We start from the raw sequence: 24,733 nt of genomic DNA on the forward strand, positions 1-24,733 counted from the left end.
CCTGCTGCATAGTTTGACAGCACTTGATAAACTCACAGACAAAGCCTGTGCTGAGATAGTAGAAATTCTATGGAAATCACTTATTCCAGAAGCCAAAGGCATTGGAGCATTTCTACTTTTATAAACAAAAATAGAAAAATTGATAACAATGTGGAGCTGAACTGAATAAATTAATATAGCAAAACCATTTCACAGAATGCTGAAACAATGGGTATAGAGGCTAGTTTGTATATAGGAAGCCCAGTGAAGCAATTCCCAATGAACTATCTGCACCAAACTAAATTGATTCTAAAAGATGAAGATAAAATTACAGTATCTATTGAGATGCCAAGAAGCTTTCTGGAGTCTGTACAATATTCTGGGAATTAAGAAAAAGATACAAGCAGGCAACAGTGGGACTATGCACTTGCACTGAAAATGACAGTCCTGTAATAAAGATTGCTGCTTCAGGGACAGACTGTTGCTAAACTGAAAGAACAGGGGCACACAGGAAATGCACACTGCAAAACTCTCTCTGTAGGGAACAATGAGGAAAAAAAAATCACATTCCTTAGTTCTGCTCTGATAATGGTATAAAATATCTCAGCTTTGGAAGTGATGATGTAATTCAGATTTCTTTACAAGGAAAAAAAGGTAGACTTTTGATAGCATTTGAAAGGAGAAGTTGAGCCTTTTTTAAAAAGCATATTGCAACAAAACAAAGCTTCGCAGCAGGGTGATCAGGAGCTACCTTGATACATAAAAAAGAAGAAAAATAAAATAATAAAGATGATATTCTCTTTCTCTTGGGTATTGTGAAAACAGAAGTAACTCAGCTGTAGGCAGCAGATACTACATCTCTGTGTTGTGAAACTCCAGTAGATTCAGCTGAATGATACCTGCCTGAAGTGTGAGACAAAAAAGAGAGCTGCTAGTGCTTGAAGTGCCAAGTTTTAAATGCATTTGCATAAAAAGCTAATCCACAGGCTTTTATCTAAATTTGTGTTGCCTTTGCAATTAACTTTTTGCATCTGTTCCAGCTCAATCCATCTCACTTCCTTTTTCCTTACTTGGTAATTTCTATGTTGTGTTTGCTCTGAAAAAATGCCGTTTCTCTCTCCTCTGTGACTCAGATCATGCTTCTGGATTTTGCCCCATTTCTCTCTTTCTCCATTCCCTTTCTTCTCAGAATTCCATTGCAATCAGATGCTGGATCCTACTGGTGCTGAGTGTATATGGAGATCTGCCACTGCTCATTTTGGCTACAGAGGGGAGCTGTGTGGGCAGGACCAGAGAAAGCATTCCCAGGTCCCTGACTAGCCAACTTACTTAAGAGCACAGTTTCCTTCCATCTCCCTCTATTAACTACCTTGCCAGCTCCCCACAGGCACGTGGCTACTCATCTGTAGCCAACTTCAGTGACCATTTATGTCTCTTAAGGTAGATGCAACCTACCTCCCAGCTAAGGTGGGGTGTTTCCAGAGGGACTACCTATGCTGCCCAAGTGAAAGAGTCATCTGGACAAGATATAAAATTGTGGAAAGAGGAGGTTATCCTCCAGGAAGAACTAGAATGGCCTATCCTTGTCAGAAAATTTACCTATGAAGGCTTTAACAGTTTGAGGTTTTAGTGGGTTTTTGTTGTTTGGGATTTTTTTTGAGACCCAAACTGTGAGGTCCCAACAATCACCATCTTCTCTCTACGGACCACTCTACAGTTTTCTAACTATTTCAATGAGTGTTTAGCTTCTCAATTCCACATTTCTCCTCCTATGCATATTACAAAAGGAGGAGGACCGAGCTGGCCTTTCCTTCTCCTATCTTCATCAGAACGTACCTTACTTTTAAGGATTGTTTTCCTCTCCCTTATACACCAGAAAGCTTTTGCCCCAATGAGGCAAATTTGTAGTGGTACACAACCCCTAATTTGTCTGCCTGAGGTGACAGGACTCACCAAATTTATGCTAACTCAAGCATGGGGATGGGGAAAAGAGAGGTCATCGCTAATTTCTGTGGTGTTTCAACCCTGGCACCATTGTGGGACACACAATTGCTTAATTATTCTCTCAGTGAAAACACTGATCAAGCACTGGCACAGCTTTGCTAGTTCACAGCCACATTCCTTGTGTGCTTGCTTTTGTAGTTCTACAAACAATGAACCCTTTGAGTTTGTGTATGGATTTTAAACTGAAAAAAGGCAGTGACCATTTAAAAATATATCTATAGGAGTCTATTATGTCTGATTTCTTTTTGTACTACTGTTTGATTATTCCTGACATGGGGATTATGAATCTACCTCAATGATACATGTCCTGGTGATGATATAGTCAACTGTTCTTATCTTAGTTGTGAACAATCTAGTTTAAGATGTTTTTTTGGTCATTAAGCCAATTACTGATGTGATTTTGTGGGTGTTGTTCACCACATATGCTACAGTGCACCAGTATCTTTAAATAACGAGCAGACCATGTATAATGAAATAACAAGTCTTGTACTTCCCACAGAAACATTTGTAGAGCAGTTGTTTTAGTTTTAATGATTATGGGAAGAGCTCTGAGATACCAGCTTTACATTTTTCATTGGGAGTTCAAGACTTAATACAATGAGGGCCCACTGCTGAAGCTGTTCATCAAGGTTTCTAATTGCCAAAGAGATGCATCCTCCTTTGACAGGAGGAAAAGTCAGGAATACTTTGTTTTTGTAGCTATTGCAAATTCACTGATTTTCCTGGACTCATGATTGGCAAGAGCTTGGGCTGCAGCTTGCCAGGTGGACATCAGGGAACTGCAAGTGAGAGTAGCAATCCACAGTTAAACTGTTATTTTTCAGTGTTCTTAATAGAAATGATGGGAAAGAGGCCTCTCATGCAGGGAAGATCTGAGAGGTCAACAAAATGTCCTGGCTTCAACTGGAAGAAATAAGAAGAAAAGAAATTCCTGAACTTTTGCATACTGATAAACTGAAGGAGGGGTCCCCAAAAATCATCAAGTTGAGAGTACTATCTCCAAATTGACCCTGCCCCAACAACATTTTGATGCCACAGGCTATTTTCATGAAGGATTTCATCTTAGACAAATTGGATTTTTCCACTTAATGATGTTACACGTAGATCCTTGAACAACTCTAAATCCCAGCTTCCTGTTTTTATCTGCCTACCACAACACAGGTATTTGGAATAAATTTTGATATTAAATCATCTTTTTTTTTTTTCCTTCCTTTTTTTTCTCTCCCCTCCGCTACTAGCAATAATATCCACTGAGTTAAGCACTTTGAAAAAGGGAAAACCAAGCCAATAGAGTCATCAGCAAACATTTAATTAAAAGGCGAGGCTGTCTTCCCTAATTAGGTACCGTTGTTTTGATTGGAGACATTTCCTTTCCGGGTGCCTGAGGTCTCTCCCAAACTGAGCAGACACTGAGCACCTCCTAGTGGCCCGAGTTCGAAAGACAAGGACTGGTTGTGGTCGCTAAAGATATTTCTGTCTAGTAATCCCTGTTCGAGCCCTTTTCTGGGCCAGTGGAGTGACAGGCCCTGCGGGGAGACACCCTGAGGGGCTGGGTCTTGCGGCTGCCACTGCCAGCCTCCTCTCCCTCTCACTGCAGACAAGCAAACAAACACATTTTTTCCCCTGTGTTGCTTTTGTCCAAGTATTGGCTCTGTTTCTGAATCTCCTGTTAAGATTTTAACTATCTTTTCAACACTTTTTCTCTGCAACTTGCATTTCAGTTCCACAATGTTTTCAATTAACGTACAAAGAAGGGATGAGATGCTGTTTCCTCCTTCCACTCCTTGGACATTTATTTCCATCTTGCCTTGGAAATGGCAGGGAAAGTAATTTTTAAAATGGAGAGGGAAGACAACAATATTCACACAACCTTCCAATAGTGAAAAGGAGAACATGAGGGTTTTAAGACTCTCATCCAGCTCCACCTACAAGAAAACAAACTCAGTAAATTTTTGAAGAGCTTGTCAATAGGTGGGTCCTTCTCCATCTGGAGTGAACTTGACATGTTCTCAGGGCTCATCCTGCTTTTGCAGGGACTCTCTTGAAGACAAAACATGACATTAGTGCTCATGTTTGTAAGAGCCTGTGTCAGGTTTGCAGCCTTGGCACTCTTACTAGACTCAAAATGCTTTGGACTAAAAATGCAGTAAGATGAATTTGAATGCTTCCCAAATTGTGAAATGGTGTTGCTGTGCTTTGCTTGGAGGACTTTGCATTCAACCCCTTGGAAAACAGGAAGAATCATAATCATGAATTCTGCAAAATAGTAGTGATGTGTTTGGTGACTCTGGTGACTCTGCCAGTAAGTGTTCATCCAGATGAAGGAAAATAATGTACAAACAGAAAATAATGTACAAAATAATGTACCATTAGCATTGAAAAAAAATGTTCTGATAGTCTCTCACAGAAAATATCAAGTTATTTAAATACAGTGCTGAAACTCACACAACAAAACCTGAATAAAGGATATAAATAGGAGCTAGTGAAGTTCAAGAAGGGGACTTTTTACCGAGAATAGATTCTTCATGACTCTACAATTTAAACTACATACTTTGATTTAACATCCTATCTAAACTAAGCATGGGATAAGCACTTTTGATATAATCCTAAGGTTAAAAAGAACTAGGAATGTGTCCTTATGTATATAATTCTGAAAGAGTAAGAGCATGGGGAGGCACTAAAAAGTAATCATAAGTCTTCATTTGCATAATCCACTTAACGCACACGTTCTCTTCGTTCTGTTTGCAGTCTCAGTGATGGATTTTCAGATAATACAGAGACAGAAATTTGAATATTTAAAGCATGGCACTTTCAGTATCATAGAAGCTGGAAGATGACAGAGGTACCTTGAGCAATTTCAGGTTCAGGGAGAAGCTCGCAGACAACAAAGTCTGTTTGCTTGGAATCTCACTTCCTAAATGCCAAATGCATGCTGCAAGAAATTAGATCCCCAATTCTTTTTCTCATCCACTAACATCAAAGATCTGGCAACAATTTTTACCATCAAGGCAGCAGAAAAAATCTGATCCTCCAGCAGAAGAAAAATAACACAAAGAATTTGGAAGGGGGTAGAGGGGTGGGGAAGAAAACAAAAGAAAACTAACCTTGCAATTTTCAACTTCAAAATATAATTGCACTGCTGTGGGCAAGACAGTCTGAATGATAATGACTTTTTATATCTCCACATGTTATGCCATTTCAGAACCTTAATTTATGTGTAGTTTTTTTCACAATCTGTTTATTCTGTTAAGAAAGAGTTAGTTTCCACTGACTTAATCAGATAGGTTGTTATCCCATTGATGTATAAAGCAGGGCAGAGAGACTTGGTACATCTAACTTGAAAGGAGCTGAGTCATCTTGAAATAATATTCTTAGTCTCTGCTAAGCATGGAAAGGAGTCTTGAGCTGGATTTTTGTATTAAGAGCAGAATCCAGAAGACAAATGCTTTTTTGATTGCACTGCACATAAGCCATGCTCTTGTTAGGAGTGTCGATGTAGTCAGAATGATCAAGAACAATATGAAGATAGTGTTACTGAGAAAGCCAGTGCCAAGACATAAAAATCCCAAATGGGTTACTCTTGGCAAGCTGGTATGCCAACAGCTCATTCTTCTTCTTACGTAAACCAGTCCCCTAAGCCAGCCTGAAGCCCAACAGAATGACTTCACAGGAAGCATAAATTACAACAGATAGATACACACATCATATCAAACTAAACAGATGCAGTGTGAATCTCAAAGGGGAGGCTTATGAAATCCTGGGGTGCAGCTTCAGAGGTCCTGGTTCTTGTTTGCCACAGGATTTTCAGGGAGGCTTTCACAAGATTTTATTCAAGGCAAGAGAAGAAAAAAACCTGAGCTACAGCTTATCTAGATGTTATGTATTGTACCTGAATCATGTAGTTATACTGTTGCCACTTCATTAAAAACTAGACTGTTGCCATTTCATAAAAAATAATTTTTTTCTATTATTAAAAAGGAAAAAGTAAAATGTTCAGGTAAAATATTCTGTTTCACTTGATTTATTTCTCTAAGTGTTTAAGCCTTTCCAGTGACTAAATTATACAAATAGATTGGACAAATATTAAAACTTGACAGCCTTTTATCTGGGAGTAGATGCCACATCCTTCATTTTATTTCCATCTACAAATGGATATAGACTATACAATCTTGTGTATTTAACAATTCTAAATGTGCCATTCCTGTTCTGCCTTCTAAATAACTTTGCCTGGTCCTATTGCTGCAGGTGAGCAACAGCTCAATTAAGAAAATAGACAATAAAATCTATGCCTAAGATTACAGTAGCTAATGGAGGATTGTTACAATATCTTGCAAAACTGGAAATGAATATCAGATATTTAGTGGGAGCTCATTATTAAGTAATGAGGTTATAAACCTAGCATAAGCAGTTTTATAGTGGATTTTATGAAGCCCTAAAGGCCAAATCATTGTTAAATTTCATTAAAATTGTGGGAAGACTTCCAGATGGATAAAAAATTGAAACATTTTTTTCTGTCTAAAACGTAACATTAATTAAACAAGCCCTTCTGGGAACAGAAAAACAAAAGCCTAGATTAGCACAAACTATGTCTTTTGTCCCCTAAATCCTCACATCCTGGTACCCCAGCTCCTCCCTATATCCTCACCAGACAAAAGGAAACAATTGCCTGATCATTTTGCCAGCCAACTGCTGCCTTAAACAAGGAATAAAAGCTGAATCTTGCATGAGTGGGGCATTCATTCTGGGTGTGTCCCTGCTATGCAGCTGCCAAATTTTATGAAAACATTAGGAACTAATAAACCGAAATGTCTACTCTTTGAAATTGGGTTGAAATATGCCAATTCATTAAAAAGTTGTGGGGAAACTGGCGAAGGGGATGAGAGATTGATTGGTAGTAAGAGTCAAACTCTGATGTGCATATAACCTGAAAAGTTTAAGGCATACATCTTAATGTTCATCAGATAAGTTGAGCAAACTGCTCCCTGGGTGCTAAGCTCCTTATAGTGGGGGAAGGGCCCTGTAATTGGTAACTTGTCAAAAACTAATGAACCAAAAGGCACTGTCCCATTAAAAAACAATAACAAAACCCAAAACCCAAACCCCCAAGACCCCCAAAGCTCACCACCTTTTTGGTTTGGAGCTCTTTCTCTGCTGAGGCACGTCCCAGGTGCACATAAAGCTTGTCTTCATAGAAGTTACTAGCTACATTTGCAAAATGGTTTTTCCTTACAAAAAGGTACTCTTAATTAACCTCTTAAATACTAAATAAGTATTCTTCACAACTGTAACATTTCAACTGTTAGAATAAACAGTTTATATGTACATTCTCAACGTACATATAAACAAGTAATATAAACAGGTAATATAAACAAGTGAAGAAAACTGTAACAATTTTGATTTCCAATAGTATTGCAAAGACTACAAATGGTGGAGAAAGCTGAATGGGGCAAGCTGAAAAGCAACCCTGGTCCAACTGAAAGTTGCTATCTGGTTTATTTTGTGCTACCTGCCTGTACTGGATGCACTATTTGCTGAGTACAATAGATATTTTCCAAATATAGAGACCAGGATCAGCACTAGTGACAAGTTCTCCCAGGCTTTTCTGTTGGCACAGAACTGTTTGAAGGCTACTTACTTTCTTCCTCTCTCTTCAAACCCTCGGTTATCTCATCTTGGCAAGGGCTCAATCTCCCTGTGCCTGTGGTCAGCCCTGCACTGGTACACTATCTTCCTGACAGGAGCCTGATTTCAGGGAGTGTTTATTTCACAGTCCAGTTTTCTGAAAAATAACTAAAACCAGCTGCAGGCTCAACTTTCTGAAGTGTCCTCAAGTCAGTAGTTGCTTTGAAACTATTTGTCTAAAATAAATTTTGTGAGTATTTCCGAATAATTTCAAGAGCACTGGTGTGTCAAGGGCTTTTTGCAGCACACTTTAGAGCTAAACTGGAAAAGCTCCCAGATGAGCTCAGACAGTGTCCAAGGGTGTTGTCCAAGGTTAGCATTCCTAAAGCTTTTCTAGGGAACTTAGTGCATTGATTTATTAGTTGAAAAGAACACAGCAAGCTGACAATTTCCGTCAGTCAGGTTCCATGTTTGTGGACTGGAAGTTTGTTCATGATCTGTAATTAGCATGTTAATTGAATTAGGTGATGCTACTTAATCAAATTCCGGTATGTTTAACCATCTGGTGATTGATGGGGGGAAGAAAAGAGCATGCAATGAGCCTGATTTTATAGGAACAGTCCTTGAAGATTATGCAAGAAAGAATCACATAAATCCAAAAAATCAAGCTGAATTGGAGGTGAAGGTGCGTGTGGAAATACGCATAACAAGAAAATGGTGTAACAGAGCTAGTGACTCTGGGAATTCTTAGTCTGCTGGGCATCATACAAGAAATTTAATGTTGGATGTAAGAGCACATGAGGTACCTTATACTCTCAGCACTTTCTGAAACAAATATAATTATTTCTGTAATGAAGAACAGAAAGGCCATTTCTGGAGCTGGAAACTGTTTGGAGTAGTTTTGGCTACTATTTGGACCAGTTTTAACCTATCACTAAAGTAATTTGTGTAGTGTAATAACACATTTTCCTTAACATCTCTGAACTCTTTGAGATAAATTATGTGGGTAGAGAACACTAATGCTATTTTTTTTTTAAATAATTTTTTTTATACCATGGTGGACTTATCTGGTCTATTATCTGAAAGCTGAGTTTGTAGTACTGATAATTCAGCCTAAACCTTATTTTAGCCAAGAACAAATACTTTTGTAGGAATTACAGATGACTCTTTGCTTCCTTAGCAGCATTTGATAGAAAGTGTTACTTTGGCTTAAGAGGAAAATAACAAGGCACAATCTTGTGGATGAGTCTTGTGGCTCGAAGGAACCTGTAGGAACACCAAGTATGAAGAACATAAGACAGCAATGCAGCTAACAACTGCTAGATGTATCTTTAGGATGACCTAGAATGTGAAGCAGTAAAATTGGGATGATGGATCTAAAGCAGACAGAAGTGTCTGGAAAAGGGAGATTGAATTAATCTGCAGAAGGTGCTCAGAATGAATCCAGCAACTGAAGAAATCATATTGTGTGTACGTTGCATAATCTTAAAACATTAATACCTATGAATCCAACCAAACCAACTTACTTAGAAAGATTTTTTGAGCAGTTATATAAATAAAAATTTCAATTATTAATGCACACTGGAAATAATCATAAAAATCTCGCTTTCATAGATGAGAAACAATCAGCATGTACTAGAATAACTATGCAACTTTCAAGTTGGCAAAATGAATGGGGAACAGAGCATTCGAAATTGTTTGCCTGCCACTCATGTTTATCTGCTCATAATTTTCTATTGCATCACCTGTGAATCACTTTCATTATTTCTGAGTAGAGAGCATCGCCAGCTCTCTGAGACACGTTGCTGAGTGCATCAAATGATACAGCCACAAGAAAGCCAGGAAGTCAGGAATGAATTCTTACCTTATTCATGTCAAATGTGTGAAATACTTGTTCAACATAGCTGTTAGCTTCCGGAGTAAGTCCATGTAGATCCAGGACATGTTTAAATTCATGTAGACAAAGTTGTCCAGATGGGCATTCCTTCATAAATTTTGTGTACCAGTGGTGAATTTCCATAGCATTAATGTCATCTGCTGATCCAGCAGCACCCATTGCATCAAACATACCAGGTAACTTTTTTCAGTATCTATTCATCCAAATGCTGATTCTTGCTTCCAAACAATGATCATTCAAACACCAACTCTGCCTTCGAGAGCTACTTTAAACCTCTTACAGATCGCTACCAGAATAGACTAAGTAAATATAGCACCCTAGCAAGATTACTGGCAGCCAGTTTTAGTGCCCCATGGTTTTATCAGCTGATTACAATCTTTGTGCACAGTCAGTCTGCAGAGCCTCAGATGAACTGATTATACCATTGCATTATATCTTGCATTGGCACCTGTGGTGCTAAAATAATTTAAACTGGGTGGGTATTGAAAGGGCAACATGCAGGAATATTCAGAGTAGTTTCTAAACCTTCATTTTAGTAATTCACAAAGTTTTAACTAAAACTTCAACCCCATTTTAATACTCGGATACGATTTGTGCAGCTGCCTTGTAGTAAATGACTTTTCATTTTTATTACTTCTGTATGTACCCTGATCCAAATCTTACCTTAAAAATCAAAACTGCAACACAATTTGACTTGGATAACTTGAAAAACCTGAAAGTAGCTGTACACTAAGCACAAAAAACTTGCCATTGTCTTTAGACAGCAGTTCTACAAGCATCTCAGTCTTCTGTAAGCTAATGTCCTAAAAATTGCTCCCCCACTGCCACTGCTCGTTCAATCCCATCCATTCCCTTCCCTTAGGCCAGCATGAATGTTTGTGGTTGCATTTGGGAAAAAGTATAAGGACAGATCCAGGCAAAAGCTTGAATTGAATAAGTTTTGAATACTAATAAATATAGGCTGAATACTAAAAAATATAGTTAGCTTTAGACAACATTATTTACATTTTTGCATTGCCTGGTCTCACAAAACTTTGGGTTCCACAAGAGAACAGATAAAACAAGGGTGGAAAAGGGTGGCCAGCAGTAGAAGGGGTGCTGGACTGCTGCTTCTGCTGCTTCAAATTGTTTGTGCAAACTTGTAGTGCCATAACATCTGTGCTGTATTGTGGTAGATAGCACTGTACAGTTTTACAGCTTTAAGCCTTACAGTGCATACTGTGGCATGCACTAGTTGTGGTAGAATGTTAAATACAACTGTTACACTTCAGCCCACTGCAAAGGTGCTGTCTCACCAGCGACACTCCCGTGGTGCATCACAGGAGGACAGAGAGCACCACCTGAGCAGCATTTCTCTGCACAGTCTGGCTGCCCTGGGGTGCTGTGCAGCTGCACGAGATGAATTTTCCTCTGGGCCGAGGTTCACACTGGTTCAGTGGCAAAAGCCACGTCAACAGTCGCGAGAGACAAATTTGATCTTAAGACTGCAAAGAAGGTGAACGCTGCTGTTGGACATGTCATGAGACCTGTTTTTTGGGTGCCAAAGGGATGAGTGGTGGTGCACCTGTGGGGTGTGAGCAGTGAGGGTGGCATAGTCAGATGGGCGAGATGCTCATGCTGCATGAAGTTTAGGGCCGGCTCTATGCCGTGGCACACAGGTTCACGTGGACATTTTGAAGTCAGTTGAATTCTTCAGGCAAACAAAGAGCTGTGACATGCTAATTATGTAAGATAAGAATTGCAAGGTATTCTCAGAAATGGGTACAAGCCTTTACTGCAAAAGGACAACAAGCTAGACTCTCACTGGAACAGACTTTCAAAACATATTTGTAACCACATTGCATAAACTAGAGTGTGCAGCCAGTCAGGGCAGTGCTGCTGAGGAGGGAGAGAAAAGGGAAAGAAGCACACTGAAGGACTTCAACAGTGACATACACCATAACTATCATTAAAAGGTGATTTTTTTTTAATCTTTAGTCTTCCCTTGCACCGCTTTCAACAGATTCCCCAGAGCAACAATAGCTGCCCACTAATGTGCTGTCGGTTATAAGATCGAGACCTTCAATACTGAGAAGCAGCAGGGATTTTCTATATGATATATTGATTAAACTAGAATAAATATGACACATGTGAAGTGATATTTGTAAAAACTCCACTTCAAAATATCACTCATAGGCAAAGAAGGCTGTATTTGTAATAACCAAGCAAAAGAAAGGTAGCTTGAAGTGTCAATCTTCAGCCTTTTATTGTTCATCAAATCTAAATTTTCAGCAGCTAGGAACTGGAAATGCCGACACAGAATTTTCCGGTGTATATCAGCCAAATTGCTTGTTCAATGAGAAGAGGGAATTTTAAAAAACTCTGTTGTTGCTTAAACTTCCTTTCCCTGATCCCCTGAAATAATAGCAGTATTCAAAAGAAAAAAAATCAAAGGTTTGAACATAAGTTTCAGGACCCATAGATGATTTTTTTTTTTTTGTAAATACAGGGGTCTGCAATAATTTTTTATATGTTTCAATTTTCAAACATTCTTCTGAAAAAAGCAACAGCATAAATGGAAGTATCAAAAACTATGCCATCTCAGTCCCATCTCATTCCTTGAAAACATGCATATTTCTTTCATGTGGAATGGAAGACTCTCCTAACTCTGTTGTGATTGTTCTTCTGGAAGACAAGGTTAAAATGTCAGAAAAATCTACATTTACTGAAATAATTCTTCAAGATAATCATCAAGCTATTGTAAATTACCTATTTGATGAATCTGAAAAAAAAAACCTTAAATTTTACACTGAAGCATTTGACAAAATAAGCATTTGAACAAGCATGAGATGCTTATCAGCAAAGGTCGTAATTAAAAAAGAAGTAAGAGAAAACAGTCAGAATATTTGAAGAAGCAGTGCAATAACCCAGAATAAAATGGAAACATGGAAGTTCGAATTAAGTGCAAGTAGGAGAAGAAACTGCTTGTAGAGGAATTTCTGTTGGCCACGTTCCTATTAGAATAGCTTTACTGAGGGATTATAGTGATGAAGTTCACACAGATTAGAAGGGCTATGCTGGCAACACTGTTCTTTTTAGCCATGTAAAATCCTCACTTTCACTCAGGAAAAGTTACTTCACTATTTAAAGCACAGTTTTCTCAGATTTATTGCATCTCCATATCCAGGTTAGCTGGGCATTACATTTCTTCATGTGTATTACCCTCCAAGCAAAGTCTAGAAGTAAAATGAGGGAGAACGCAGAGGTAGAGAAGAACTTGCATTGTAGGTCTGTAGGAAATGTGATACAAAGGGGAGGAAAGGCAACTGGAAGAAGCAAAGAAACTGGTAGCAGAGGGACTGGCAGGACTTTGAGAATGTAAGGCACTTCAAGAAAGGATAAAAAAATTTTATATTAAATTCTGCCATAAACATGAGGCATGGAAAGAAGAAGTTGAAATTATACATCAGAGTAAAAACCAGAATTTAATTCTATAGACTTTAATCCAACATCAACACTTGCAAACAGAAACCTATCGCCTGAGTAGTGTCTGTATCAAAGATACACCATGTGCTTATTTTCCACTGAATATGATTGGATAAACCCATCCAGGTCACGTGGAATCTCTTGGCACTGTACCAGATCTTCATATGTAATATTTAGACATACTTGCACCTTCATATGTAATAGTGGGGACTCAAAGTTATTGACACGTCATGAAGCAAAAACCCTTGAGGGTCTGATAAAATATATCTAGGAAATTTCAAGTTTTCTACAGATGATGCCATAAGATATAGGGGAAAGTTTAATGAAGCATTTGAAACACAAAATTGCAGACAATGAGAACAACAATATCAGGATAGAGAAATCCACATCTATTTTAGAGAGAAGATTCAAGGGACTAAACTCTGTCCCCCACTTTTCCCCATAGCTAAATTCTCCCTAAGTCTCTCTCAGTGTTTCATATAAGCACTATCAGCCTCTACAAGCCACAGGAATAAGATGTTTGGACTTATGGATGTAGGAAGACAGCACCATTTAGAATTTTTATTTGATCCCTTTACTACAGTGACAGCCTTAACTATAGCTGTAAAAATCACAGATGACTGAACTGAAAAGTCTTACTTTCCTTTAACCTCAAGACAGTCTTTTTGGAATTCTGTGAAATATTCCTGCAAAATAGTTTGAGAAAGAATCAGATTTCTTTAAGAAAAAAGTGTCTGTAGTTATAATGTGGGACTGATTAGCACAAGGTGGTATGGAGGCTAAAAGTAAATACGAGTAAAAAAAATAGATAATTTCATGGAGGAAAAGTCCATTTAACCCATTTGTGGAACTTATTTCCAGGTCATAGGCTGCTGGAAGCAGAGTGTGACTAAGGAATGTCTATTCCCTAGGCATGTGCTTCTGGCTATTGCCAGAGACAGGACAGTGGACCTGAAGTATCTTTGACCTGTCTAGTGAAGTGTGGCTATTTTTATACGCCAGACATGACCCAGAGAGTGTTTAACTGGCTTATCTTTATTCAGCTGGTAGTCAGACTGACTGAAGATAAGTCATTTTGGAAAAAATGTTGGTGTTCTGAGGGTCCTGTCTTAGATAGATGTCTGGGTACAATACAGGCAAACTCACTTTATTTGTAAGTTGCATAATTATCATAAAAGCATTGATGGTAAATTATATTTTCTGTACAGTTTCTATTTGCATCTTCCCATAATTTTTTTTTACACATACTTAATGCTTCTTTATTAGGACACTTTTCTTTTTAATTTACTTATAAGTTTCTCAGTGTGCTTGTATGTGAAAATATGCAATTCTGAATACCCAGTAAGAAACCTGTAAATTAGTGCCTTGTAATTGTGTTAGGTCCAATACCTGTTTTCTTAAGTGACAAAACAATACATATGCAGAAATCTACTACCAAAGTCATGGAGCATACAGGGACAAAAGAGTGGTTCTCAAACTTTATTAGATGCCTTTTAAAATTAGTTTTGTAAGTGTTTTCTAAGTTGTCGTTAAGGTTACTTAAGTAATATTCTAATGCTACTTAAGCCCTTTCTAAAGTATTAAGGTGACACCGTTAATCCATAACCTTTCTGGAACTCTTACACAACACACAGTGTTCTATCTTAAAAAAAAAAAAAAAAAGGCAACCATCCCCTTTCCCCTACCCTACCTGGGAAAGAGAGATAGGATAAATAAAACTTACATCCTTCAGAGGGATACTAAATATCATAAAGTTCATCAAAAGGAATTAATGAAACAATTTCACAATTAATATCTGTAAAGTGGTTATACAAACAATTTGAAGAACATACATAACGTGCTTAGTAGTATTAGCCTTGAAAAGAAATCATAATTTGATTTGATAGCAGTAATTGCATGTAATCTGCCAGTCCCTCCCTGGGGTAGAGCCTGGAATTACCTGAGCAGCAAGACCAGTGCAAAGTGAACAAGCAGAGGAATTCATGGTGCACCAGGCATCATCTTCCCACTGAGCACATGGGCACAGAGGGACTCAGTGGTAAACAGGAGCAGGTTCAACTCCAGTGCACCAGGGCATGTCTCCCCACAAATAATCCATAGATAGACATCTCTGCTGTCTGTACGTATCTGTGCTTATCGATGAACATGCTCCTTACTCTGGAAGCCCAGGACCAGCCACATTTTTCTTATTTTGTTCAATAACAAGAAATATTTGAAAATCAAATGTAGTTTACCCTATGAAGGCACTGCAGTATTTCTGCCATCTTTCCCTTCAGGCTACTAAGTTTTCCTTGAAAAGTTATGTTTGCAGCTCATAGTTTTGCTACAGTTCGTAAGCACAGTCTGCTTTGTAGATATGATGACAGATAGAATTTTTCTCTTTCATTTTTAAACAGTATGAAATAGTCTTTATAATCTAAACAGACTGTTTTGTTTTATATCATAGCTAAAGGCAACCCTGAACTTCCTTTAAAATGTATTTCTGCTAAGAACTTCTATAAAAATTCATCAGCGTGTAGAGAATTACTAGCTAGTTAACTCACCGTGGTTAATAATCCATAACAGAGGACATGCAAACAGTGGCCTGCAAGGTTCATGTATGGTCAACAGCAACTAATGCAGAATGGACTCATGATTACAGTAACTTTGTAGCATATCCAAAGTCTGAACCTTTGACCAACCACAATGCTAGTTTTTTACATTAGTAAGTTGAGGCTGAAAAAACTTGTGACTTTTGCCACTCCTGCTTTACTGTCGTCAGAAGAACCCTGGGTAGTTTAGAGCAAGGTCTGTTAATAGGGTAGGATGAAGGAAACAAAAAGGAAAACAACATCTTTTTTATCTTACTATCAGCATTTGGTATTGCATCCTGAGAGGCAACACACAAAAATAAAACCAGCATGGAATTTAATTTAAATGAAAGATGCGTGAAGACCTTTTGACCTTTCATAGTTTATATTCCTCAAGAGGAAATTCATCACCACTGTGCTATGCAGCACTGACTGTGCACAAAAGTTGTTTCATGCCACCACAGCAATCTCAAGATAGTTCCTAGCTGCTGTAATTCCTGAGAAACTTTATGAAAAAATACCAGCAGGAACAACATTTATTCAAATGGTTTTTAACAAGTATTCCTCTGTGTTTTAGTCTGAAAACCTGACAAAACTACACATTACAGGACCTACAATAAGAAACTACACTCTTTGAGTAGGAAGGCATGACTTCAGTGCATTTAAAAGAGGAAAGTAATGCTTAATCAGCACATGCAATTAATATAAAGGCACAGGATATCTGTTAGAGTTTGGAAAGTAAAGATCATTGCTTCCAGACAATTTTACTGATGTATTACAGATTTCTTTTTTTGCATTTTTAAAGTATTTTCATCATTACGTAACAGGTCATAATATCAGCATTCATTGTTAAGAGTAAACCACTTGTACTCTAAGCTCTGAAAAATTTGACTTAGACTTACAATCAAAATTTGAAAAGAAATCAAGAGGAAAAAAAGTGATTGATGTTCCAAAGCTGACTGAAGGTTTAATTTCATGAAAAGAAATGTTCTCTTTAGCTTAAGAAGTGGAAGTTACATATTACATTTGTGAAACCAAGTAGGTTCCTCTCAGCCATTATACTTAGGTGAAAATAGACACCTCATCTGAACTTCCAAATTCGTGAGCTGGCATTTTAATCTGTTCCAAACTTTCATTTTCTGAGAGAATACAATATTCACTGAATTGGTAGAAAATACTAGGAAGATATGGGATGATAGGAAAATATTCTTAGCCCCTAAAAATCACATGTTCAGCACACAACAGCGAGCATAAGGATTTTACCAAATTCTTTTCAATAACACATACAAAAAGGAAAAAGTATTCCAAGTACTCCAAAGATCATTTACTTACTAAACCAGGACTCTCCCTTGCAAAGCACTTCACAGTGAAATATGTGAACTATTCTTGACAGTAAGAGCTGTTTGTATGAGCCTGGAAAACTGACCTCTAATAGACTAATTTTACTTCACTCATAGTTCTTAAAAATCACCATGTTGATGTGATTTGTCCAAGACACAGGATACACCTCCTAGAGAAATTCCTTTCAATCTGAAGATTTACTCAAAATTAAGCACCCTGCTTTTGTATTATTGAGTTTGAGAACAAATTTTCCAGCCTGTTATCAAAGAAATTAATGTATTCACAACTCCCCAAAAAAATCCACAAAAAACATTTAAGTGAACTAAATTCTTTCTTCATTAACCTTTTGATAGTTTTGACTGCCAAAATATTTTGCAACAATAACTGAAAGGTTATCTGAATTAGGCTTAACCTTTTTGTCTGCTTCACATAACTTAAGGCTCTCTGAAGTATTAAACATACTTCCTTAATAAATTTAACAATATAAATCAAAGAATGCTTTTTTTTTTTTTTTTGAAAAAGCATCCACAAGGCATAATAACACCAATATAGTGGTACTTCATCTTGGAATAGAAATGAATTTTAAAGAAAATTTTTTACATGGGTGTGGCATGATTTTGACTTCTTTAATTGTTCAGGACGAATTTCTGTTCTTATTTGAAAGGAAAAATAATTAGTATTTACATTGACAGGGTATTGTGTGTGTATAAAAGGATTTAAGAGAAGAAACAACAGAACAAAAGCAAACAGAGAAAGGAAAGAACACTAATTAAACTCAAGAGGATAAGAAAACCCTAACTTGGAAAACTAGTTCTTTACCATCAGCTGGTGAATAACGACATTTTCATAGCTGATTTGCCCTCCTATGCCTTAAATGTGTCATTGGAGTATTTAAAAATAAGTCTGCAGTACCAGAGAAAAAGGCCAGGACAACTGATAAACCTGCCCTCTAGCACTATTACAAGTTTCATATCCTTGGATCTAAAATGAAACTCACCAGAAGAACCACAACAGGCTGTTTAACACTAGAACAGTTCCTGGAAAAGTTTGAAAAACTGAAGTGTGTTGCTGAGAAAAACCTCTAAGAATGTGAATGTGCACCTTGGACAACCAGCTGCTGGCATCTCCCAGTAACACAAGCCCCCCAGTAAGCAGGTACAGGTAGAAGACCTTCCTGATGCTGCAAGACAGCATTAGGACAAAATATAAAATGACTCCTGAAAACAAATCTCTAAGTTTCTTGGGCCCTTGATGAGGAAGCTATTCAAACTTTGCATGAAAATATCTGATCTTTGCTTTTCACATTAAAGGTGTCTGAAAGCTTTTACTTCTAAATTGAATTAGCAATATGCGGAAGCTGGAGAAAAGCAGCTTATTAATGGGGGCAGAGTGAGCTGCAGCTTCTCTGAATGGTGCTGTAGTCCTGTCTTCTGAGTTTATTCTACATCTGCACAGTTGTAGAAACAAGTGGGTAGCAATTTGTCCACAGAGGCAAAACATGGCAACTAAAAACATGTAACATGGAGCGGTAAAAATAAATCTGAGTAGCTGTACTTACCCAGAGTGACTCCTAAAGTGTAACAATTTCTGTTGTAAATGATTGTGGTGGGTTGTCTCTGGCCAGCTGCCAGGTGCCCACCCAGCCGCTCTGGCATTCTGCCTCCTCAGCAGGACAGGGGAGAAAATAAGATGAAAAAGCTCAAGGGTCGAGATAAAGGGAGGGAGATTGATTACCAATTACTGTCATGAGCAAAAGAGACTTGACATGGACAAAATTAATTTAGTTCATTCTCAATTAAAATGGAGTACTATGCTGAGAAAAAAAGGCAAAACAACACCTTTCCCACCCCGTCTCTTTTTTCCATGCCCAACCTCACTCCCTCATTCCTGACTTCTCTGCTTCCTCCCCCCAGTGTAGGAAATGGGGGCTGTGGTAAGTCCTTAGCAGCTCTTCTCTGCCTCTCCTTTCTCTGCACTATTTTCCAGTTCTCCAGGGTGGCTCTTTCCCATGGGCTACAGCTCCTCAGGATCAACTTGCTCCAGTGTGGGTATCCACAGGCCACAGCTCCTTCAGGGCATGTCCACTTGCCATAGTGTGGTCCTCTCCATGGGCTTCAGTGTGCATACCTGCTCTAGCGTGATCTCCTCCAGAGGCTGCCAGGGAGTCTCTGCTTGGACACCTGGAGCATCTCCTCCTCCTCTGACTTCTCTCTCTGAAGAGCTGTTTTTCACATGCTTCCCCCCACTCCTCACTGGCTGTGAAGCATTTTGCCCTTTCTCACACAGGCTTTTCCTGAGGCACTGCCATTGTGGCTGCAGGGTTCAGCTGTGCCCTTGGGTGGGTCCAGTGGAGTGAGCTGAAACCAGCTGTGCTCGGCATGGGGCAGTCCTGGCCACTCCCCACCAGCCCTGCAGCCCTCCACCAGTACCCCTGTACATTGCTTCAACAAAAATTTCAGTGCAGCTGAGGATGGGGACAAAAGCAAACACTGTCTGCACTGAAAAACAGGAGAAGCCAATCACTTCCCTTACAAAACTCATTGGAAAAATTTTGTCTATGCATGGCTTGCCACAGTCAGGGTCACCGTGGTTTCCAATGAAACAGGAACTCTGCCTGCATCCGTATGTCAGAGATCTTTTATAATTGAAGATACTCAAATTCTGAGTGAATACAGTCAGGCAGCTGTAGGTTCCCATACTGTGAACATAGATGTAAGACCCCCTAGGGGTGTGCAGGCAAGCTGTTCTCTTAAAAGCTTATGCTTGGAAAAAAACTACAGCAGATGTCTAAGTTCAATGACAATAAAAGCAAATACACATCAGGGATGAAGATTTCTAAAGCGCCAAGGCCAGGAAAGATGTGTCCTGGTCACTCAGACAGGGCATCTTTACTGACAACCACAGTGCAGCTTTCCCCTGATAGAGCGGAGGGAAACAAACCATGTGCAACAAATGAAACCAGTGCTTTTAAATGCCCCAAGGCTTTAACTTTTTGTAACTTGGTCAGAGCTTTTATGGAGAAAGATTAAAATCATACACACAAAGCGTGCTTACAAGACTTGAGTGCACACCATTCCATTAGAAGAACTAGCAGAAAATTTCCTTAATGGGCAGTTTCTAAATAAGTACACTTTTAAGTAGCTGAAAACTTCTCAATTTTATGATAATTTGTTCAGTTTTTTTTTAACCAGCTGTATAAAATGGCATCTGGCAGCCATAGCATATAATTTGCTGTGACTAAAATTAAGGAACTGGACTGCAGGCCAACTCTTTGTTGTCTTCACTATGCGTCTGTGATATCAATGTGTCTTCCACAGAGTGCCAGCAGAAGAACAGAAAGCTTTTTTATTTTATTTTTACATCTGTGATGGAAAGAGTTTTTTTAAAAAAACACTTCCTTTATTTCAGATAAGAAGTGGGAGCACAGAAAGAGATTTGTCTTAGAGCTGCAGTGAAACCATGGTGGGGCCAGAAGTAGTGTGTGCAGATCTGACACCTGACTTAGTCACTTGGCATCTTGTGGATGAGATTCCCTCCCACTTCTCTGCCTCCATCCTTGGAAGGGGTGATGAAGAGCTGCCTCCTGCTGTGAGGATGTGACAGCTTCCGCTAAACAATTTACAGCGTATTTACTCATGTCACTGCATGCACAGTGCTTGTGAGTTCAGCAAGGAAGGGAAGGGTTGCAAAGGAGAAAAGAGATGAAGGAGGAACTTCTTTCAGACAGAATATTCATGTTGCCTCGTCTGCATTACCTAATAATCCTTCTCAAATTACTGAATGCTTTAAGATGGATGTAAAACAATCATGGATGTAATTTCAATAAATGAAGTGCAGCCACAATCACAGACAGAGGGTTAACACACCTGGAAACTGTACTGCAAGCTTGTGTGAGACCCCACCTTATACATTCAGTTATTATGCCACTGCACTCAGAGAGTAATGGAAGCCGCTTCTTGCAAGCTTAATGTTACCTGCAAAAAGTCTCACTGGAAAGGCCAACACTGGTAGCATTTCAGATGTGTGTACTTCTGCCCTTAAGGCTGTCATCTTTTCCCAGAGAACAGCGTTGAAAGGCTGTGTTTAATGCATTTCTCCCTATTGGCAGAAAAGTCACTTTAGGGAGCCATTGGTATTTCTGGCAATTTTATTGAACATCTGCTCAGTTTCAGACACATAATAATGATAAGGCTGCTATATCATGCTTAGAACACACATTTGAAGATACCATTTGATGCATGAACTAAAATCTGGTGGTTCAACTGCAGTGTGCTCTTGTTCTTTTACAAACTGTATCTACTGAATAAAAGAATAACAAAACAAAACACAGTGTTTTTTTCTGTATCAGTCACTAAAATGTTTTTGAATGATTTCAACATTTTTTCTAATTTAGAGATTGTTTTTCTTATCTCAGAAAATGACTTAGAGTAATTATGTTAACAATCTTACTGAGGTAGCTGGACACAGCAGCTATATTCACTGGAAATGTTACCACTTTGCTAATAAATACCTGTAAAACTTCTTCATATCCCCACCTTTTTTACTTCACAAGTTGAAAATTGTTAAATAAGAAACCTGGTTAAGTTTTGACGTTCTAATCTTAGTTCCTACCTATATTTTTTCAGTAGTTTAAGAAGAATATATGAAACTATACTTTATCCAGTGATTCAGTGTAAAAAACTCCTGGACAGCAGAAACTTACTGTGGGACCAGGTGGTCTTTAGACCTGACCTAGAGCTTCTTAGTTTTAATGATCAATGTTAACAGAAGTGTGGAATATGTCCCTCATTCTGTCATTTGCTTAGTGTACTACTTCTTTTTGTTTCAGGAGATAATATTTTCAGGCTGAAAATATCTAAAACTCCTTCAGTAAAAAGTGAAAGAGAGTTGCAAAGAGAGTTTAATAGCACTGCTGCTGCAGTGCATCCAGTTTAAATTCTAAGTGCAGTGTTTCAAAGTTATACTCTCAAATCCCAATTCCTCCTCCAAATCTCGTAGAAACACAGCATCTGCCAAAAACTTATGTATTCAACTTACACAATTTCCTGACTGCTGAGTTCAGCACTAAACCAAAGATTTCCTCCCTCATCCAAGGACAAACTACTTGCAGCTTCACTTTTAATTCAACTCACTGTCCATAAAAAGGAACAGTCTTTCAGCCCCTGAAAAACAGTCCTGAACACCCACAAGGGGCATGGCTATTACTGGCTTCAGAGACAGACATAAGAGGTGGTAAGAGATGAAAATCCTCATTTCACCCTGCTAAATCCACCATTACACTATGGTGATGTGACAGGAAAAGAGCCAAATACCTGCCACTTTCATCCTGCTGAAGTGCTGAAACCAGGATTAGAGTTATGTAATGTTGTAAAAGAGGAATTCAGCGTGCGAAGGGAGGAATCTCTCAGTTCCTTATTAAAATCACAGCTGAACAGCACTGTCCCTATTGGAACAAACAACAGCCAAGTCCCTAAAACTGCAACTGTCACCCACGCATAGACTTACAAAAGCACAGTCTAGTTAATACCTATGCACCTGAGGATTTCTGCTTGCAGTAAAACTTCAGGGCACTGATTCCAGACTGGTGAAAACTTGATCAGAGGTTTGCTGTGTTCTGGACATTTTGCACAGTGCTCAAACTTTCTCTATATTTGTGCATAAGACTGAAACACAAACTGAAATTGGATTCAAACTCACTAGCACACAAGATGAGCAGAGCAGGATTGCTTAAGTATTTGCATAGAAAAGCTTACCTTAAATGACATTTTCAGCTCTTCCACATGCACAGGGAAGATCCCAAATCCCATGAATGCTGCCACTGCACCAGCTTCCCATATAATGGTACAGACTTCTTCAGTACACTAAGTAAGCAGAGAACAGAATAAACTTAAAGAAAGTTAGAGGTACTCTTCCTATTGCCTTCTTAGCAATTAACATGCTAAAGCTGACCACAGTAAGTGTCAAACTAAAACTTGAAGTCATGGAGACCACACTGTCCTTAATTTTGAGTCAAGGCTGTGGAAGCAGGTGAAACCTCCACTGGGCTTAGGGCACTGGTCCCAGGGCTCTGGTTTTCTCCAACCCTGCAGCACGATTCTAAAGCTCACTTGGTCCTGAAAGCAGGGATTAAGGAAGGGGTGGCTACCCCAGCCTCTTCAGCAGAAAAAGTGCATTTAGAAGTGTAAGAGCAAAGTGAAAACAAAGAGCTGACAGAAAGGCTTGCTAGTAGGGTCAAGTAGGTTTGAACCTTTCCAAATGATGGCAGTACTAATACTTCTCAGGAAGAGAAAGGGTTGGAAAAATTTGAAAGAAGTGGAGCGAAAGTAGCTCAGGTATCAAACATCTGCTTTTGCTTTGGGAACAAGAGTATATGTTTCTTGAAAAACATGGTCTCCTTGACAGCCTGGCTGTGTAGGGTAGGGTGTGATACACACAGTGTAAGCAAGGAAAATGTTGATTAAATCATCTGTTTTGCCCGCTGGAGTCTAATAGTATCAGTCAGGGATGGACAGAAGGCATCCTTCAACATATTCTTTCATCCAAGAGGAGACAGGTACATTTGTACTATGAAGAAAGTGAATTAGAGCTGTAAATTTTGTTAAAGAGCAAATAAGAAGTGGTCGGTGGAGTGAAACTTTAGAACTTAATTAACTCACGCACACAAAATCGAGCAATTAGCAGGTGAATAGGTACTTTTGTACAAAAATAAGGAAAATGGGAAACAGACTAAAATTTTTAAGAAACACCTAGTGTTATGTATTTGGATTTTTTTAATGTTGGATACTTTACACTAAAATATCTAGTATTTCAGCATTGACAAGCCAATATTCTGACTCTTACCATCTCCAAAAAAATTAAATTAAATTACTTTGAGAAATCTGCTAAAAATAAAAGTTTATTTGGTGGGCTTCCTTTCACTGACTTTTAAGAGAAGCACATGAGAAAATTCAAAGCAAAAATTCCTGGGTTTGATACATATTGTAAAGTGCAGAAATTGATACTGGACACAGCAGCAGTTCAAGATGCCGCAAAAAGATAAATGACTGAGGTACTGCTGGAAAATTACTTGTCCAGATACCACCTCCTTCTGATATAACATTATTTTAGTACCTGCATTAGTGTTACTGAAGTGCCTTTTGCATTTATCTTACCTCCGTGCAGGCACACTCTGTGTGTCTTTACACACATTTATCCAACAAAGAACAAGACAGTTGGCTGAATGCTACATTGCATTTAACCACCCTGACAGGACTGGGGTCAGACATCCAGCACCCCAGCCCAGAGAGTCTTATTATAGCAAATTTATGAGAGCAGATGTTGCTACAAGCTTTACAAGACTACATGTTGTGTTTGGCACACTGGAGTTAAGCAGCTACATTTTCTCACAGCTGCATAAAGCAGCAGTTATATTGTTCTAACTACATGCTAAAAATGTACCACTGAAGCTAAGCTAGCATGATTAAGGGATCTGAAACCTTGGACAAGTCCTTGACTCTAATAATATGGGTGAACAGCAGGGACTTAGAAAAACCCTTTCTGGGTTTTTTGGCAGTTTAGGGAATAGGTGTTTAATCACTGCTTTTAAAGTCTTCTTTCAGAAAATAATTGAGGCTGTGTTTTCATCAAAAATGTCAGATTTATTGTCTTAACACTATATTTATAAAATAAATTACCAGGAAATGAAGAACAACAAGAATAAACAAGAATTCTATAGATATTGTTTACATGAAGAGGCATTTATTTTCCAAAAAATGTTGCATGTAGAATTATTTTTAGTTTTTCAAAATTAGCTACACTCGTGATTTAAATCTTTAAAAGAATAAAATAATCATTTCAATGGGTATGGAAGAAAAAA

At 38.4% G+C, this 24,733-nt stretch overlaps 1 protein-coding gene and 1 long non-coding RNA gene across 6 annotated transcripts in view; both read right to left on the reverse strand.

Annotated features, from left to right (window-relative positions):
* Positions 1-19,257, reverse strand: part of GUCA1C (guanylate cyclase activator 1C) — a 45,202-nt gene extending 25,945 nt beyond the window's left edge. Inside the window, exons 1-2 of one of the 5 annotated variants that reach the window (XM_051780023.1) lie at positions 19,006-19,257; positions 18,437-18,538 (exon numbers count right to left, since the gene is read on the reverse strand). In XM_051780023.1, the coding sequence (XP_051635983.1) occupies positions 18,437-18,533 (97 nt within the window). In that variant the 5' untranslated portion in view covers positions 18,534-18,538; positions 19,006-19,257. The other 4 variants (XM_051780022.1, XM_051780021.1, XM_051780020.1 and 1 more) reach the window with 4 other exon arrangements.
* Positions 19,258-22,411: 3,154 nt separating this feature from the next.
* Positions 22,412-24,733, reverse strand: part of LOC127467748 (uncharacterized) — a 29,411-nt gene continuing 27,089 nt past the window's right edge. Inside the window, exons 5-6 of the long non-coding RNA XR_007903274.1 lie at positions 22,642-22,739; positions 22,412-22,553 (exon numbers count right to left, since the gene is read on the reverse strand). This is a non-coding gene — a long non-coding RNA (uncharacterized LOC127467748). The remainder of the gene's footprint in view (positions 22,554-22,641; positions 22,740-24,733) is intronic.

Source organism: Manacus candei, unplaced genomic scaffold (genome assembly GCF_025592945.1).
Source record: "Manacus candei isolate 608988 ecotype Guabito, Panama unplaced genomic scaffold, ASM2559294v1 h1tg000014l, whole genome shotgun sequence".
NCBI lineage: Eukaryota > Metazoa > Chordata > Aves > Passeriformes > Pipridae > Manacus > Manacus candei.